Below are 16690 nucleotides of genomic sequence, written 5' to 3' on the forward strand. Positions count from 1 at the left end.
CCATGCCGGACGAAAGGGGATTATAACGAGGCCAAATAGAATCGATGCATCATTGGAACGACGAGCCCCAACTCATAACGTTGGTCGGAATTGGAGCACGCGTTGGATCGATTTAGAATCACAATTTTGTATTCATACCGGAGGAATCCGCTGCTCTACAAAGCTCTCATAATTTTAGATTTGAAGTTTTCGTGACTGCAAGGGTCCATACTCTTTGTTTTTTTCGGTAAAGTCACGTAGGTAAAAAATAAAATAAAAATAAATGAAATCACGACGTTTTGGAGGCAACACAAGCTTCCGTCTTCAGGTGGCACCGTCACAGTAAAATTACTGTTACATTACTGTTACAGTAATTTTCATAAATTCTCGAGTAACGCGACTGTGTTGATATTCCATGCACCGACATACAGTTTTTGTCTATACATTGGCTGCTACTGCTGATGATGATGCTGCTGCTGCTGATGATGATGGCAACGCAGCCTTTTCATTAACCCGAGCTGCTGACACCATCATTCCACCCTTTTAATTGTTTTTCGGAAAATTTATTAAATTTTACAAATGAAGTAATTATGAAAAAGTAATCAGCGGGGTGCATGTTAAATAATGGTAATCTTATAACAGACTTAACGTGGAGTAATAATGCAACATTACCCATATATCCGTCTTCAGTAATTTTAATTAAGAGTCACATGCTTAGAGATGCTCTTGTATTAGAGTTCCTAAAATAATGAAATACGGTAGTTATCCTGAAATCCTTAAACAGTGCGTCTAATCACCAGCTCCGCTCGGAGAGGCACGTGCTAATGAATCAATTAAGATCTAATTTTATGCTCACAACACACGAGTTGAATTGTCTAAGAATCAATTATTCATGATTGATGCAAATGATAACCGTGCGCGAATGTTACATTTGTGCCCATGTCATGAATGTGTGTGGACCCCGAATATTATAGAACCTGTGATGGAATTCACAGGCGCAGGGCGTTGAATGGTGGTGTCTTTATTTATTTCTGTGTTGAACTTCTTTCGCACCGTAAGTAGCCGACCGTGCTAATCAGAGGTGCGGGGGAAGGGCACGCAAAAATCAGTTCTAAAGAAGTGAGTTTTCAATCTAGATTTAAAAGTGCGTAGCTCCAGTGTCTTCCTAATATCGGAAGGAAGAGCATTCCAGACGGCCGCAGAGGCGCATCTGAGAGCCCGCGATGCGGTGGCCGTCTTTGTTCGATGGCCAGCCGAAAGCCGCTGCGAGGATGACCGGGAGTTCACGTGGTGGTTTATGCCACAAGTGAGCGTCGACTTTGCCTGCAGTGTGCATTGTTTTGCTCGAAGCGTATCAGCGCTGCTCCCCTGTAACGCCGAGTGCTGTTGTGTTCAACAGCGTCTACTATGAGAAGGACGCCCTGCTCGCAGACCCCGTGGAAGGACAGCTGCTGGCCTCCTTGTTGGGTGAACAGCTGTCTTACGTTCTACGCATCACAGCGCCAGCTCCATCGCCAAACACATACGTGTGCCCGTGCTTGAGACCGCATGCGTGGTGCTTGTGCATGCATGTGCATTATTGTGCGCCTGTCTGTACGTGCGCGCGCGCGCACGCAGTTGGTCCGTGTGCACTGGAGTACACGCGCATGAAGACTGCCGACCACTACTGGACGGACCCCTCCGCCCAGGAGCTCGTGCAGCGACACCGCATCCACAGCCCTCGCGGTGGCCGGGCCGAGTCGCCCTCCAAGCGGCCAACCCTGCACGTGAGACTCGCACAAAGACAACGACACCCCCCCCCCCCGTACAGCCTCGACAGGCTGTTAGCGAGTACCCTGTGATGGCCGGCACAGTAGACCGCGAGGGGGTGGGTGGCCAACCCCGCGCCCGGCCGCTTTTGTCTCCCTCGTGGGGATATTTACTCACACCGCGCCAGGTACACATTTGAGGCTGGGTCGACCTAGGGGAGGCCCGGGACCGGTTCAGATAATCGTCACTCGTGTTGGCCGTGAGCGGGAATCGAACTCGTGTCGCTGGGTTCATAGCGCTAACCGCCACACTATCGCTCCCCTTATATATACACACACACACACACAAATACGAACACGTAAAAAAACAAACATCTGGTTAGGCTTTTTTCACCAGTTATGTCCATATCGTCACTGATTGTTGTGCACGCGAGCGGGAATCGAACTCGGTTCGCGACGTTTGTAGCGCGGCACGCTCAACGCTCCGCGACCACTCCCCACACGCGCACAACGGCAGCGACGGCCACTGAGCCACACAGGTTCAGTCGGCACCGGTCCAGCTCCCGCCAGAGGAAATGGCAGCCTCTCCTCCGCAGTGAGCATTTGATTCAGTCCACACGGCCAAATGTCGGGGTTTCCTGCTGTTTAGAAATGAACCCCGAGGGGAGGGGTACAGTCTCCTGGCTCGACCAGATGGGGTTTGGCTAGAATACTTCATAGATGCCTTGTCCCCCCACCCCCGGGGCCTCCGGCACCAGCTTCATTTGGTGCTTTCGCCATCGTTTTTGGGTGATGCAATTTAAGGTAGAGGGGTTATTAACCCCTCGCATGAAACATTTACCCGCACATGGAGAAATACACGCACATACCTATGCCCAAATCCTCTATCATGTGCCCAATCTCGTCAGATATCAGGAGCTAAGCAGGTCTCAGTCTGGATAGCGTGCACAGCAGGTCTATCATTAACCAGCACAGACGCCATGACAACAATAACAACAACAATAACAACAATAACAACAACAATAACAACAATAACAACAACACGCGCGAGATTCAGGAAACCCATCGCAGGGCAAATTACTCACTTGGAATTCACGTCGCGATTGGTGGCACCCTAACAGCGAAAGCCTGGCAGGAACCCTCCTGAAAAGAACAAAAACGTGTCGAGCCTCGGTGAGCCGCCCCCCCCACCCCCCCCCCCCGGGCGAAGGAGCGTTGACGATCATTATTGATCCCCGCTACTTGCATACAGCGGGCGCGTGTGCGAAGCTGCGTTGAAGCCGCGTTTTCCCACGTGCTCGGCGCCGCCCCAGATCAAGAAGCGGCAGTCGAGCGCGGGCAGCGTGTCGGAGGACCGTCCGGTGACGGCCGCGCGCGACTACGTGGAGTCGCTGCACCAGAGCGCTCGCAACATCCTCCTCTACGGCAAGAACAACGTCCTCGTGCAGCCGGTAGCGCACGCACGCACCCACGAAGGGGGACCAACACGCTCGGCTCTGCCCGTTTGCTCCCGCGCGTACCCACCTCCCCCCGCTTCCCACCCACCACTACGTTCCGCGCGTGTGCACGTGGGGAGCGGTAGCGTAGCGGTTAGCGCGCTGCGCTACAAACCTAGCGATCCGAGTTCGATTCCCGCTCACGGCCAACGCCAGTGACGATCATCTGAACCGGTCCTGGGCCTCCCTTAGGTCGACTCAGCCTGAAATGAGTGCCTAGTGCGGTGTGTAAACATCGCCACTGGGGAGACAAAGGCGGGTCGGGCGTAGTGTTGGCCACCCACCCCATAGTGTGCCGTGCCGGCCTTCATAGGTGCTCGCTAGCAGCACTTGCCCCATAAGTCTGTTGAAGCTATACGGGGGATCTTTGTCTCTATGTGGAGTGTGTGCGTTGGTTGGGTGGGGGGGAGCAGTGGTGTAGTGCTTAGCGCACTGTGGCATTGCAGGCCATGAATGACATAATTGGCCAGTGAAATTAGCACCTGTCCTGGGCATCGCGTAGGTCAACTGTGCTGACATCAGCGCTCGCGAGACAAATGCAAAAAGGCACCACACCGCACCCTCATGCTGACCTTAGGCGCGAGCGCTTGCCCCAACAGCCTGTATAGGCTGTGCATGGGATCTTTGTATTTGTGGAACAGTGTTGTAGAGTTTCGATTTAAAGCTTTCGTGACTGCAGGGATTCATCTTCTTGGTTCTTTCAGAAAAGTCACATAGAATGTAAATAACAAAATAAAAAAAAACATAAAACAATTCTCACGACGTTTCGGCCACAACGCAAGCAGCCGTCCCCAGGTGGAGAACAGGTCTGTCGAGAAGACAGTGTTGTCGAGATTAGTGCACTCTTACAATCCCAGCTCCGTGCAGGCTCGGAGCTCTGACACGGTACTCGTCCTCCGAGCCACACGGCCACCTGGACTGTTCTCGCAGTGGTTGTGTTTGAGCTTTCGTCGAGTTTGTGACTATTGCTGTTATTGCGGTGGTGGTGGTGGTTGTTGTTGTGCGTGCAGCGTGGGGACGTGGAGCCCGTGCCGGGGTACCTGTCTCTGCACCAGGCCGGCGAGCGTCTCACGCTCAAGTGGACCCCCAATCAGCTGATGAACGGCAGCAGCCCCGACCCCGAACACGAGAAAAAGTAGGGACCACGGGCACATTCACCGTGGCTGTCTGCCCACCCCCCCTCCTCTTCTTCCTCCTCCCCCCCAACTGCTCTCACTGGCAGGCAACGGCAGTGTCTCACTAACACACGTTTCGATTTTGTTTTAACTCATTATTATAATACTCGATTTAAAGCTTTCGTGACTGCAGGGATTCATCTTCTTGGTTCTTTCGGTAAAGTCGCGTGGAAGGGAAATAATAAAATAATAAAAATAAAACATAATAAAATATTAACAATTATTTTATTATTTTTATTTTTAATATTAAAATTTATTTTATTATGTTTTATTTTTATTATTTTATTATTTCCCTTCTACGTGAGTTTACCGAAATAACCAAGAAGATATTATAATACTGTCATATTAACACGTTTTCTCACATGGAACTCTCACAGAAAGTGATGTAACGTCGTATGGAAATCCCTTCAGTCGCGTTTTTACTTTATCTACACTGGGCAGCGTTCCTTCTCACGCGGCCCGCTTAGAGCGGTCTTCATCGCACAGACATCAAAACTGGACACGCGTACCTTCAAGCTACAAAGGAGATTTAATACGTGTAGGCCTTCGCGACCAATATCATCCACAAGAGGTTGTTTTGGGGGGGGGGTTAGATCGCGATCTAACCCCAACAAAAACCCCCCCAAAAAATATCTATTTTTGAGCTCAAACACGATGGGTCTTTTCGTGTTTTTTGGTGGCCAGCCCCTTTTACGCCTGGGATAAAAACATTAAGGAGCCACTCCGCCTGACAGCACGGGATTAATGTGTGGCTGAAACGCAGCGTTAAACCCAGGGCCCCGGTTTAAACCGCCGGCTGTGCGAGCCAGCTATGCGGTGCAGGATGAGGGGAGTGAGGTGGGGGGGGAGGTCGCGTAGATTTTGTGAAACTCCCTCACTCGCCGGGTGAGCTGCAAGCAGAGGTCGCAAACATTCCTTACCCGTACCCGGCCGCACCAGGGTCGCAAATGGGTACCCGTACCCTACCCGTACCCGTACCCTACCCGAAATGAGTGACAAACGGTTACTCACCAGTGACTCACGGCCTACCCGTACCCGGCCGCACCAGGGTCGCAAACGGGTACCCGTACCCGTACCCAGCCGGGTACGGGTAGCCGGGTATCGGGTAGGGTACGGGTATCGGGTACCCGGTTGCGACCTCTGGCTGCAAGGTGGCCAGAAATTTGCAGCGCAGAAAGTGGGTTCACGAGCACATCTGTGAGAGCCTTTGATGCCAGCGGTCCTGTGGCTCGGTGATTCACGCAGCGTTTAGTCCCCTTGAGTCTCCTAGCCACCTTAACTATCATGTTCGGCGCTGTTTAGAAGTTGGTAATTTGGTCGTTACCACATTAACGATACTTTTTAACACTTGTTATTTTGTGGATTCCTTGTGCTTGCCGGCGCTGTGACTACATAATGTCGTTTATGATTACTTTGCCTATATTTACAATAATTTATTGATAAAATATTTACCCGTACCTGGTAAAGAGTTGCATATTCTTGCAGCGACATCGGAGCGTTGTCGGTGATTACGTGTTCAGTGCTGTGTGGTGCTGGCAGTGGCAGCAGTGGTGGTGGTAGCATTGGTGGTGACGGGAGTGGTGACGTTCATGATCACGGTGTGAGTGTTCATGTGTTGGGCGTGGTGGCATGATGGTTGTAGAAACACTGCTGTCATGGTTCGCTTAGGGACGGTGGTGTTCATAACGGTGGTGGTACAACAGTTTGTGGTTATTGTTGGTGAAGTTTGTGGTGGTGGTGGTGGTAGTGGTGGTAGTGGTGGTTCATTGACGGTGCTGGTGTTGGTTGTATAGCAGATGTATGTATTTTGGTGGTGGTGATGATATGATGATGGTGGTGGTGGTGATCGTGTAATGGTGATATGCTGGTGTGCTCTGTTGCTGTGATTGTGCGCTCACGGCTATCGTGGTCACGTGGTGGTGGTGGTGGTGGCGGTGCGCTCTGCCCAGCGTGCTGTGGGACTACGCCATCACCGTTCACCTGGAGCACATCGTCTACATACACTGCCACCAACAGCGTGAGTCTCACCGGCCGAGGGCTCTGCCAAAGCTGTGGCCGTACAGGTCACGTCAGGGTCAGAATCCCGATGAGCTTACAAGCTCTTTGTCACAGGTGTTCAGTAGGGGCAGGTTAGGACGTGACAAAGACAAAGAATACAAAAGCGCAATTGGAGTGCAAAGTTTCGGAAAGGTAAACAAATTACTTAAAATAATATATTCAAGTAAAACTTTCAATACTTTTGTTTATCTTACCGGGTAAAATCCACTCAGCTATGAGCTTCTCTTTCAGAAGCGACCTGGCCACAAATGACAGCTCAACGCGTGGAAAATGTTTCGCTGCCAATCAATAATATGTAGACGCATGTTTCAAATTTGTGTGGAGGGAAATAAACCGGAGGACCCGGAGGAAAAAAAAAATCCACGCGACCACGTGGAGAGAGAGAGAGAGCACGCTTGCCACGGTGATGGCACCACCATTAAACCAGATTGAAGCCAAAGTCTACGTGGGTTTGGTGAATCCTGCCGATCTGTGAAATCCGCCAACCCGCAGGACTGCGCGGTGGCCAGAAGGTGGAAAGCGCAGCACGTGGGTTCAATAACTCATATGCGTGGACCCTTTTGAGTGTTCCAAATGCACACGTGGGATTTCTCTAACCACTCTGGTTACCTAACACGTGCACGGCACCGCATTGGGTGTTTGTCGTGCGTCCTAATGTAGGACACTCCTCCTGAAAAGGAGTATTGAGGGGTCACCGAGCCTCTTCTGAATAAAACACATTCCTGCGGAGGGAACTGGTAGGAACGTTGGGTTGGCCAGGGTCAACGGTGGCATGTTGTATTCCGCAAATATGCCCAACTGTGAGGGCGGGCACAAGCCGGCGTGAGTAGGTTAAACGTTGAGTTTTATAAGGGCACCACGGGGTGACTAGCCCCTCTCCACCCAGCCCCACCCCTCCCACCCCCCACCCAGCCCCCCCACCTCCCCACCCAGCCCCTCCCCACCCTCCCCTCCCCACCCAGCCCCTCCCCACCCTCCCCTCTCCACCCAGCCCCACCCTCCCCACCCAGCCCCACCCTCCCCTCCCCACCCAGCCCTTTCCTTCACGACGGACGGACGGACACAATAATCCCCTGTGGGCTGGTGTAACCAGGAGGTTCCTACCAGTATAATGTGAACGTGTGCCAATGTGTGTGTTTAAGAACTGGGGAGCAGCGTCGCAGTGCGTCACACAATCCCATCCAACCGAGGTTCAATTCCAGCATCGAAGTCCGGTGAAATTCGAACCCATCCTGGTCCTAACCTTGGCCGACTCAACCTTAAATGAGTGCCAGGTGTGCCTCGTTAAAATCAGCGTCGGGGAGACAAAAGCAGTTGTGTGCTGTGCTGGCTCCACCACCACCTCCGTGCTAACAGCCTATCCCTCGACGGTGTCTAAGACTTGCGTGGGGGTGACGGGGGTGGTGGGGGCGGTGTGTCGGTGCAGCGGAGAGCGGAGGCACCCTGGTCCTGGTGAGCCAAGACGGCATCCAACGACCTCCCATCCACTTCCCCCGCGGGGGTCACCTCCTCTCCTTCCTGTCGTGCCTCGAGAGCGGCTTGGCCCCACGCGGGCAACTCGACCCGCCCCTGTGCACACACATGAGCACGGTACCCACACACACACACAGCACGGGTACAGCACGGTTACACGCACACAGCACGGGTACACATACAGCACGGGTACACACACACACAGCACGGGTACACACACACACAGCACGAGTACACACACACAGCACGGGTACAGCACGGTTACACACACACAGCAGGGGTACACATACATAATGGGTACACACACAGCACGGGTACACATACAGCACGGTTACACACACACACACACACAGCACGGGTACACACACACAGCACGGTTACACACACACACACACAGCACGGTTACACACACACACAGCACGGGTACACATACAGCACGGGTACACACACACACACAGCACGGTTACACACACACACACAGCACGGGTACACACACACACAGCACGGGTACACACACACAGCACGGGTACACACACACAGCACGGGTACACACACACACACACAGCACGGGTACACACACACAGCACGGTTACCCACACAGCCAGCACGCTACCTATACACGCACACACACACAGCACGCTACCTATACACGCACACACACATACAGCACGGGTACACACACACACCCAGCACGCTACCTATACACGCACGCACACACACATACAGCACGGGTACACACACACACACAGCACGGGTACACACACACACACACAGCACGGGTACACACACACACCCAGCACGCTACCTATACACGCACGCACACACACATACAGCACGGGTACACACACACACACAGCACGGGTACACACACACACACAGCACGGGTACACACACCCAGCACGCTACCTATACACGCACGCACACACACATACAGCACGGGTACACACACACACACAGCACGGGTACACACACACACACAGCACGGGTACACACACACACCCAGCACGCTACCTATACACGCACGCACACACACATACAGCACGGGTACACACACACACACACAGCACGGGTACACACACACACACAGCACGGGTACACACACACACCCAGCACGCTACCTATACACGCACGCACACACACATACAGCACGGGTACACACACACATGCAGCACGGGTACACACACACAGCACGGGTACACACACACACCCAGCACACTACCTATACACGCACGCACACACACATACAGCACGGGTACACACACACACACAGCACGCTACCTATACACGCACGCACACAGGCCAGTACATACACACAGCAGAACCCAATGACAAGTTCGTGCAGTCATTGGGTGACCGGAACCATCGGCTCGCCGCACTCGAGAACCCGATTCCATCCCACTCCCCCGGCTCCACCACGGGCGCTTTTGCCTGGACTCGACACCCAGAAGAATGTCTGTCGTAGGTGCCAGCTCGGCCCTTTGATATCCGAGCCCACCCCGAGCCACCTGCAATGACGAGGACGACGAATTGTCCCGCTCGGCGCGTGGCTCCCACCCCCCCCCCACCCCCCCGCGTCTCTCGTCCCAGGGCGCCGTGTTCCCGCCGCTGCGCAAGCGGCTCGGCAGGTCCCACGCGAGCGAGGAGGATCAATCGCCGTGTCCCCACGACGGTGTTGCCCCCGTGGCCACGGGGGCCGCTTCCCACGACGGGGTCCCCGGCCACGTGGCCGACGGGGCCCTCCCGCCCACGCTCGCCGACGACGGCGGCGGCGGAGGTGGAGGTGGAGGAGGAGGTGGAGGAGGTGGTGGGGAAGATGATGAGGTGGCCGACGACGACGTGGAGGACGAGGCGGCGGCGGCCGGCACCGACTACGTGTTCCGCATCATTTACCCCGGATACCGCAACGACTTCAGTAAGACGCCTCGCAATCCCGGGCACGCGGCCCCCCGGGACGAGCGAGATTTGACCCGATGAGACCGTACGGGTGACGCCACTGGTACGGATTCACCCTCACTTGGCAGACTGGGGGTGTGGGCAAACAATAGGGTTTAGTACCACCCCCCCCCCCCCACAACTTGAAATCCCAGAGGACAGGGGGTAGGTATTTTGTGTGTAATTTGTTTACACGTAAATCATACTATTAGTCTATTCAAGTCTTCTTTCTGTATAAGCGATTGACATTAAATATGATGTGCTCCAGACGATAGTACCTAAGATAAACGGCATAGCCGAGGGGGGGTCGACACCACGTATGAGACTCGCATGAATTGAAATAATTTGAACCGATTTCAATTGTCAAGTTAGTTTTTTTTTCATTTCCTTCAAAAAGGCATTATCTGTTCCGAATCGGCAATGCAAACCCAAAACGTTAACGTATTTTATTTTGTTAAATGTTTCATTGCCTTACAAAAGGTAATATCTGTTCCGAGTAGGCGATACAAACCCACATCGTCAATGTATCTGTCCTCTCGCCCAGCTACAGCGGATCCCACTCACAAACCCATGCAGACTTCAGAATCAGACTATTCAGACTGCTGGAGGAATCCGATGAGCTATAAAGCTCTTTTTCACAGATGTCCAGTTGGGGCACGGGATCAGAAATTTACAAAAAAACAAGCACTACAAAAAACACGACAGGGGTTACAGCGCTGCGACACGCGTGATGTCACCCAGGCCGTACCTCCGAGGCCCTCCCCACTTAGTTTTTTGCCCCCCCCCCGCACCTCCGATTAACACGGTTGGCTACGTACGGTGCGAAAGAAGTTCAACATATGCACGCACGTGCGAAATGGTGGCGCCGCCCATCGGCCATCAGGGGTGAGGTTTTGGAAATTTGAAATCGAAGTGCAATGTTCAATTCTTGATTGAAATGTTAAAAGTGTCTCGCCGCTTCCAACGAGCGTGGGACAGTGGTAACCTCCGTGGGTTTCCCCTTGAGCGCGAGTGGAGGGAATGCCCACAGTGTTATAGCAGGTGCATGTCCATCCCGAGAAAAACCACACAAATGTGTTTGCTTGTTTGTGATGATTGACCTCTAAAGGGATGGTGATGATGGACTGAATTGACTATCGACCAGGAATTGAACTCGCAACCTTACAGCCGTGTGGTGCGTGCTCTGACCCAGCACGATGCGGTTCTGACAGAGGCACAGGTTGTAGCAGCGTTGTTGTTGTGCCATGGTGAGCCAGATGCGGCTTAATTGAAGTGCCTGAACCAATATTACCGTGCAGCTCTCCGATGTGTTTTTTGGGGTTACACCGCACGTTGTTTGGCACGAGGCGCCCAACGTTCCGCCCCGCGTGCTGGGAGCTTCTCGAAGAACCGAAAAGCTCCGTTCGACTGGGGAATCCCGTTCCTGCAGAAGCTCCCCGGCGCGCCGAGCGAAACATCGGACATCACGCAGAGCAGCGTGCCGTGAAACTCGAGGAAAGCGGCAGAGTAGCCGCAGCCACGGAACGACCGAGCGCTAAAAAAACCTGCACAGACATGATATTAACGCGACGCAGGCTGCCCGATCGTCGTTATTACTCTTTCTTGTTCGCTTGAAGTGTTTGCGGTCCTCCGAAATGTCGTCCGGATACATTTTGCTTCACACAGCACAGACCACGACAAGCGCCACAAACACCTCCATTCACGCTCGGCCGTGGGCGAATGGGGCTCACGAGATTGATGGACTCTTCACGGATGTTAAGGTTCCGTGTAAAGTGAATGTAATCTGCTTTAGTGCAGAATCACCTGAAGGGCCAATCAACATTTTGCCTCAGATATAAAGTCATGAATGTTTTTTTCCCCACTAGGACCCTGTTTTTATTAGTATGCAGGACACACCATGGCAAAGATAAAGGAACCATTTTTTTGCCATTATCAAAGTATGAAAAATAAGAATAGGTTTTACCCTTTGATCCTGGACAAAGAAAGCTCCCATTATATAGCTGCTCCCACGAGCTATAAATGCTCCGATACGTGCATTGACTTTGTGCTGTTCGCGTTTTGGCCTTCTCTGGTCTGACACTGGTTGTGAGACTAGGCCCTAAAGAAGCCTGTCTCTGGTGTAGGCCAATCAGTTTCAACAACAATGCCCATCTATTATAATTATCAGAGCATGTTTGTTTGCATGTTCACCACAAGTACGTGTCGTTAATTCAGACTTGATTCCTAGCAAAAGGTTTCTGTTTGGTGTTTGAACATCTCAACACCCGGTTTATTGCCAGAAAGGGGAACACCTTTTCTTATTTTTCATACAAAAGATGAAAGGATCCAGCTTGCTGTACAATCTGCTTTCATATTGATTTGTGATTCGAGAAAAAAAATCGTGCCCATTAGTTTTTACCATCTTTTGATTACAAATGTATCGTTTAGTGAAAGAGTAATTTTTTTTTTACAAATCTGCGCACTCATAACACACGTGACAATTGTCAACATACAGCAGCTGCAGCAGCAGCAATAGCAACAACATTTGGTCCCGTGCACATTTGGAGCAACCGCTGTTAGCGAGTCACCTCTTGAGGTCAGCTTTGCTCGCAAGGCGGGTCGTGTGGCCAGCACCTTGCTTAGTCGGCTCTGTCCTCTTAGTGCTGATGTTGACCACTTATTTGAGGCCGAGCCGACCTAAGAGAGACCCGGGCCAAGGTCAAATGTCATATGTCACCGACAGTGGCGGAGCGTTGATGGCATGGGCCCTGACGCGGGGGATGGACTTGTGCCCCAGGACCTGGGCCTCTCTTGTCCATGGTTCCTCGTCCATATTTGCATCGCCTGGACACTCAACAGCTACGCGACTGGTCACCAATTGATGGCCATTGATCAAACTTGTGTTGATGGAATCATTGCAGAGTGCACTAACCCCAAACGAGACCACTCCACACACACGCACACGTGTGTGCACGCCTACACACAAACACGCGCACAGCCACGTACACTCACACATTTACGTGTTCTTTAAGGAAAACGCACAGGCCGCGGTGTCGAGCTGGAAGGCTGGTATCCCACCGGGCAGCCTTCCCGCAACCCGCCACGATCTTATTTGCAGTTTTTAATTCGTCTCTATTTTTTGTGTTTCAGCAAGCGAGGGGAAGTTGAACTTTAATCAGAGCGTGCCACCGCACAGATTCAAAAGCAGTGCTGGCTACGAGCACATCATCCACCTTACGCGGCGAATCCCACCAGCGCAAGATGCATCACTGTGCGGTTCAATGCGTCATGCGTGCTGTGGGTAGCGCGGAAAAAAATAACGATATTCAATCACTTCTCCTGCATTCGCCAACCGACGTTGACCAGTGTGGTGAGATGCAGTCAAATAACCCTCGTTGCCTAGATGGTGCGGGGAGGCCCTCATCCAGCAGTGGAGTGACACATGGCCTCTACATGTGCACACGCTGTGGCAAGTATGAAAGTCGTAATGCTGTTTTTTTATGTTTTAATGAACTTTAGAGCCCTTTATTAATCCACTGCTGAATAAAGGCTTTCCCAAGTCACGTCAGTCACGACCAAACTTCACCAGGCTGATCAATGTGGTTTGAAAGAAATGTTATCAAATTATCTGACTAAACTGAACTGCATGGACAAGTAAAAATCCCATGAACTTAATTTTCAGTGCATCCAAAGCAAACGAGTAGAGTGTGTCCTTAAAAATATATATTGGGTGAAGGAATAGCACAACAACAACATTTTATATGCCGTGTTCCCCTTTTACATTTCCACGATAACGATTTCAATTGGGTTCGGAGATGTGTTCTGTTGTAGTAAAAAACAACGGGAGTGCGTCGTTACATCGCGCAGCGAATGAGCCACGGGACTAAAACCTCAGATCAAACGTCAATTTCCCCCTGCTCCACATTTTTAACCGAGTTTTGTTTGAAACTGTTATGTTTGATTTAATTCTACATCTGACCAGTGTCTCTCTCCTCTTTCCCTATCTCCATCCCCCCTGACCTCTGACCTTGACCCCTTCCACCTCCCCTCCCCCAAACAAAACACAGTCACCATTAACTACCACCACTTATCCAGCAGTTGCATGGGCTCCCAGGCGGAAAGTAGCGATGAGGATGATGAGGATCAGGATGATGATGTGGATGAGATGGTGTCGGACAGTTGGGGGGCAGCACCAGCCGCTAGGCATGCTGGGAAGAGCGCCCAGGGGCGGCCTGTGCTGGCCAATCGGCTTCTGGCCGCCTTGCTCCCAACTTTGCTCTGGCCGTTCCGACCTGCCCAACACGTGACCCCTAACCCCAGTAACTACCCTTCCTTTTCAACTAAGTCATTTTTTCGGTGTGCACTGAGCAAGCGTCCTTCTCCTTGGTTCGGTGTTTTGTTTCGTTTTAATTTATGTTCTTTCTCATATCCTCGTGTCAAACGCAAAGTCGTGGAAGCCAAGTCTCTGTTCAGGTTGATGCTATGCCGGTGGCCACAATTGTCTGCATCCAACTTTAAAGTTTCTTTTTCATCTCTCGTGTCAAAAAGGCATTTTCCAACCGAGAATTTCACACCGATATATATCTAGTCCCTAAACAATACAAACTTTAATTAACCTTCTGTATGATCATTTAGATAATGGTATTTGAAAGAAGTGCTCAGTCATCATAGTGATGTATCTTGGTAGTTTCCTTGCTTGCCTCTTGCGAATGTGTCCGCATAGAGCAACGTCGAGCTTGTACAGGACAGTTTGGAGCATTTCTCCCTCTCTGGGAACTTCGGTACGTTGCTTTAGCTTGGCTGTTAGAGCCTTTGGCATTTACACTGAATCTTAGAAACCCCAAACGTGCTGTGGCAAAGCTTACGACGCATCAACAGCCCTTAGACACCCTGGTTGTGAAAGTATTTGTTTTCATTGTTTTCTATCTATGTATGTTGAACTGCTTTCGCACCGCACATAGCCAGCCGTGCGGGAAATTTGTTTTTATTAAACTAATTAGTGGGAGTGGTATTATTATTCATTATTCACACACTCGTGTTAGCAGGCGCATGCCCTATCTCCCTTGTGCCACTTAAAATGTTGGAAATTCTCCCCCGATTTGCTATCGCCTAAATAGTGATCGTGTGAAAACTACACGTACGATTGGTTTTAGTATCCGCGAGTCACGATGAAAAGTGAGGAGGCAATTTCTAATCTGATTTAAATCGAGGATACAGTTTTACACGAACCCCAACCGGGTGTATCATTATCTTTAAATATTATTCATTGTTTTTAATTTGCCTCGTCACTTAGTCTTTCCCACGTATTTAGAACTATGAAATATATTATCACATAAAATAGTTCAGTGTTCATAAACCGATGAACATTAGATCATTAATTAAGTGCTCTCATAACCCTCAGCTGGCTCGGCGTATGAATCTCGATACTTATTCCTGTCCACGTGGCATTCGTTAGTTTGAAATGTCACGTCTTATATCTCTTGCTGGGCTTTGATTTTGCCAGTAACAGAATCAGAAAGGGTTTTATTTGTTTTCATTAAACTAACAACCGAAGTCGATCTTTTACAATATATATATAAAACCTTCTCGCACCTTTTAGAATAACCTATGAATTGATACTTTAATATTAAAGGTGTGACGGTGTGATTTTTTTTGTTGTGGAATGTCAAGACATTTCTTTAACCCGAGAATTTAAAGTTGGATGGCACGGCGTCTCAAAAGGACGGTGTATTAAGCATGCCTCTCTGCGACATGTTCACGATGCAGGCCCTGCACATTAACACAACCCCCAATCATTTTAACTCATATTTAGACAACGTTCTCAACAATACGACATGAAACTCTGCGCATGCCTTGCCCTGCATGGTGCATCGTATCTGGATCGCTATGCCAGGCACCTGCATAATCCGCGCTGTTCAATACACCAGGCCTTTGATGTTCATTGCACCTTGGAACAGAGCAGTGGTTTATTGCAATGGTCTTTCCGACAGGTTTATTTGAACCCTTCCACCTGTGAAAGCAGTAAATTCCCAACGCTGGGAGGCGTAACCCCGCGTGCGCTTCTACTACTGGAATTGCCAACGGAGATATCTGCCAGAGTGCAGTGTGCGATCTGATCTCGAGTTATTTTGAGCTCAAATTCATGCCGATGTTTACTTGCATTGAATGCCATGATATCCACGAAGGCAGAGCGTGTGACAGAACAGTGGCAGGTTCCCCATCCACACGTGGGAAGAAGAATGTGCATTGTGTTGGGTCAAAGGTTAAATGTGCCGCCCGGATGAATCTGTGGCACCTTCCGTAAAAGCCAGTATTGTAAATGAAAACTCGGTTAAGGCTTCCCAACGAGCGTCCACAACATCCTCACACAAACGGCACATTATTCTCTCGCCAAATTTCGATAAGATATGCATGAAGCCCGAAGCGGGAAACAACCACCCCACTGTTTTGACAGCACCAGCAGCAACATTTGCCCGTGAGATGCGAGCGAGTCGCAGGTGAAAGGGGGTCCGGTTTTTTTTTTGTCGCTGCTGCAAAACTCTTTGACAAAACTCGCGGCTGCATGTTTTCCTCTGCTGCAGCTGTTGCAGGCAGCCAGTTTTGCCGCGTCGCTCTGCAGTCTGCCAATGCACACCCCTCCCTCCACCCCACGTGTGTTCCCTGTGCTGCTGCTGCTGCTACTGCTGTTGCTTCAGTCGACGGCGTCTGACTGGACCATTCCATTTCGAGTTTCGATGCAGATGAAAACTGCCCCTTCTCCTGAGTCACAAACAGACGTTAGACTCATTTGGTCATCGCCTTCCTTTTACGTTTCTGCATTCAAAAGATATATTTATCAACCTATTGCCAA

The 16690-nt window shown here is 50.8% G+C and overlaps 1 protein-coding gene across 1 annotated transcript in view; it reads left to right on the plus strand.

Moving 5' to 3' along the window:
- LOC144945461 (small G protein signaling modulator 2-like) overlaps positions 1 to 16690 on the plus strand; it is a 142700-nt gene that overhangs the window by 87351 nt on the left and 38659 nt on the right. The window contains exons 6-13 of the mRNA XM_078873978.1: positions 1379 to 1446; positions 1597 to 1745; positions 3041 to 3178; positions 4234 to 4358; positions 6348 to 6415; positions 7883 to 8046; positions 9517 to 9691; positions 9722 to 9841. Of these exons, the coding sequence (XP_078730104.1) occupies positions 1379 to 1446; positions 1597 to 1745; positions 3041 to 3178; positions 4234 to 4358; positions 6348 to 6415; positions 7883 to 8046; positions 9517 to 9691; positions 9722 to 9841 (1007 nt within the window). The remainder of the gene's footprint in view (positions 1 to 1378; positions 1447 to 1596; positions 1746 to 3040; positions 3179 to 4233; positions 4359 to 6347; positions 6416 to 7882; positions 8047 to 9516; positions 9692 to 9721; positions 9842 to 16690) is intronic.

The sequence above is a fragment of the Lampetra fluviatilis genome, chromosome 37 (assembly GCF_964198595.1).
Source record: "Lampetra fluviatilis chromosome 37, kcLamFluv1.1, whole genome shotgun sequence".
Taxonomy (NCBI): Eukaryota; Metazoa; Chordata; class Hyperoartia; order Petromyzontiformes; family Petromyzontidae; genus Lampetra; species Lampetra fluviatilis.